Consider the following 2,679-nt stretch of genomic DNA (forward strand, 5'->3'; position numbering starts at 1 on the left):
ACTACCCAATTCATGGTATCAAAAATTTTCGACAAGTCATGGCAATTTTCACGAAAATTCTTTAAATCCTTAGAAATCCTTAAAGAAACTTTAAAGTAAGATTAGAAACCTTCTAATCACATCAAAACTAATTGAAAAACACTTTGAAACCAATTTTTTTCACCCAAAATCCTGAAATTCACCATTAACAATCCAAATTTTGGCTTTTATTTAAAACATGCAATTTAACGGTTAAAAACTCAATTTAAAGGATCAAATAACATCAAAAACTAATAATGAATCGAATTGTTACCTTAGTTGATGAAAAACCAAACGTTTGATCGAAAACCCGAAAAATACAAAAAATCAACAATAGAGAAATCTATGGTGTTCTTGGATGTTTTTCTTAAAATATTATGGACATTTATGGCTAGAGGAATGATAGAAATCTAAGAAATTAAGTTTGAGAATCAAAATTGAATGAGAGGAGCTTTGGAATGCAATGGACGACCAAAAAAAATAGAGAAGAGACTAATGTGGGTTTTATAAAGAAAGATGAAGGGGGAAATAGGGTGGAAACTAAAATTTGGTTTAATTGTCTTTTAAAAACTCATAATTTTAGACTCTTTTACAAATCAGTCCTTATTTTAAAATTGAAAGTCTTTTCAAAAATTGTTTTAATTTCTAAAATGCCATAGACAAAAACATTTTCAAATACAATGCTAACGAAATTCCCAAGCTCACTAGAGCTAAAATCCCCATTTTACCCTCGAAAATTTTAGGCCCAATTTTGGAGTGTGACACATTCGACCTAGATTGTGCACAACCACGAGATGAAAATGGAACAAGAACATCATACTCATCCCAGAGCAAGCGTAACTTGGTAAAATATTGTTAGCTTGAAATGATCAACTTGAGATCATCGATAGGGAGATTGAATCGGCCTTCAAATGTTGTGGAGGAAGCAATAAAGATTGTGCAACAAAGAACACAAGGATTTATAATGGTTCGGCCTCAATTGCCTACTCCATTACCTTATCTTTCCACAAGTAAGGATCTTCTTCAAATTCACTAATTTGACAACCTTTCAGGACAAGGTTTAACCTCACAATCTCTCTTAAGATTTATGCCGTAAAATCTTAAGATACAACTCCCTTAAAGGTTTCTAACCAAACATTAAGGATTAACCTTCTCTCTCAAAGAGAAGCAAATGAGCAAACAAAGAAATAATCCTTACAAGATTAGGATGTTTACCAATGAAGCACAAATATAAAGAAGAACACTTGAGCTAGATGAATACAATGAAAACTTACAAGTGTTTACAAAAAAAAGGTACGAAAGAATTAAGCTCTAGGTTGTTTTGATTGATCTTTAAGTTTTGCACATGTTTTTTGTTGTTGTTAGATCTTTGGAAAATGGTATTTATACCCTCTAATTGATTTCCAACCATTGTGGTTGTTTTGGAAATAAATATAGTCGTTGGGGATGAAATACAAGGTCATTAATTGCACCTGCAGCAATGAGTATCATACCTACTAAAAGGGTATCGATATTTTTTTGTAATTAATACAGATTTCAGTGACCGTTGGCGCGGAAATATCAATACCTTAGGAAATATATCGATACCTTAAGAAAAGTATCGATACCGGATCGATACCTACCAGTGTTTGAAAGAAATAAAATGACAATTCGGTATCGATTATCAGACGGGTATCGATATCTTGTAAAATATTGATACTTAGACAAAAAGTATCGATACTTTTTGTACTGGAGCAATTCTAACTTGTTTGAAAATAGTTAAAACATATTTGAAAATGTTTGACTCAATTGAAAGCATTTCAACTTAATTTTATCAAATTGCTGAGCTTTACTTTTATTCAAAAACACTTTAATTTGTTATATCAAAACATATACCAATCAACATTAAGGTGCAATCACATAGAATTTTCCTTTCATCTTCTTGAAGCAATGCACCTTACCTTAGGATTATTGATGGCCATAAGACATAAGTTGGCTACTTCATCATTGGATGAATCTTCATCACCCTAAGCAGCAACATAGGTCTTTTGTTTGCTAGACCCCTTCTTTTTAAGTTGAGGACAATCATACTTGATGTGCCCCGGTTTCTTGCACTCATAGCAAATAATGGGATCTTTCTCCTTGATAGATTCAAGCTTGAGTCCTTCCTTCTTTTGAAATTCTCTTCCTTTGTTAGAGCTCTTGAATCTTTTGGATCTTCTAGCAAACATCTCCATCTCTTTGTCTTCATCCACCTCTTCACTTGATTCACTATCTTCATTAGTGGTGGATTTAAGAGCTTTACCAACATTCTTCTTCATAATTCTTTCTTCCTCACTCCCTTTGTTAAGCCTCATCTCATATGTAAGCAAAGAACCAATAAGCTCATCAAGGGAGAGTGAGTTCAAATCTCTTGATTATTCTATTTCCATCACTTTAGCTTCCTAAGACGTTGGGTGACTATTCAAAATCTTCTTAACCATTTCTTTGTTGGGAAAGATCTTCCCAAGGGCTTTGAGACCATTGATGATGTGGGTGAAGCGATCGAATGTCTCATTGATTCCTTCTTCTAGTTTTGCTTTAAACAACTCATAATCAATGGTGAGAAGACTTATCTTGGACTCATTAACTCTATTTGTCCTTTCATGGGTGACTTCAAGCTTGTCCCATATTTCTTTAGCA

At 33.1% G+C, this 2,679-nt stretch overlaps 1 protein-coding gene across 1 annotated transcript; it reads right to left on the reverse strand.

Moving 5' to 3' along the window:
• Nucleotides 1-2,024: 2,024 nt before the first annotated feature.
• LOC128041737 (uncharacterized) lies at nucleotides 2,025-2,354 on the reverse strand. The gene has a single exon (XM_052632043.1). It carries the CDS (start codon nucleotides 2,352-2,354, stop codon nucleotides 2,025-2,027), a length of 330 nt encoding a protein of 109 aa, XP_052488003.1.
• Between the last annotated feature and the right edge of the window lie 325 nt (nucleotides 2,355-2,679).

Source organism: Gossypium raimondii, chromosome 6, assembly GCF_025698545.1.
Source record: "Gossypium raimondii isolate GPD5lz chromosome 6, ASM2569854v1, whole genome shotgun sequence".
NCBI classification, from domain to species: Eukaryota; Viridiplantae; Streptophyta; class Magnoliopsida; order Malvales; family Malvaceae; genus Gossypium; species Gossypium raimondii.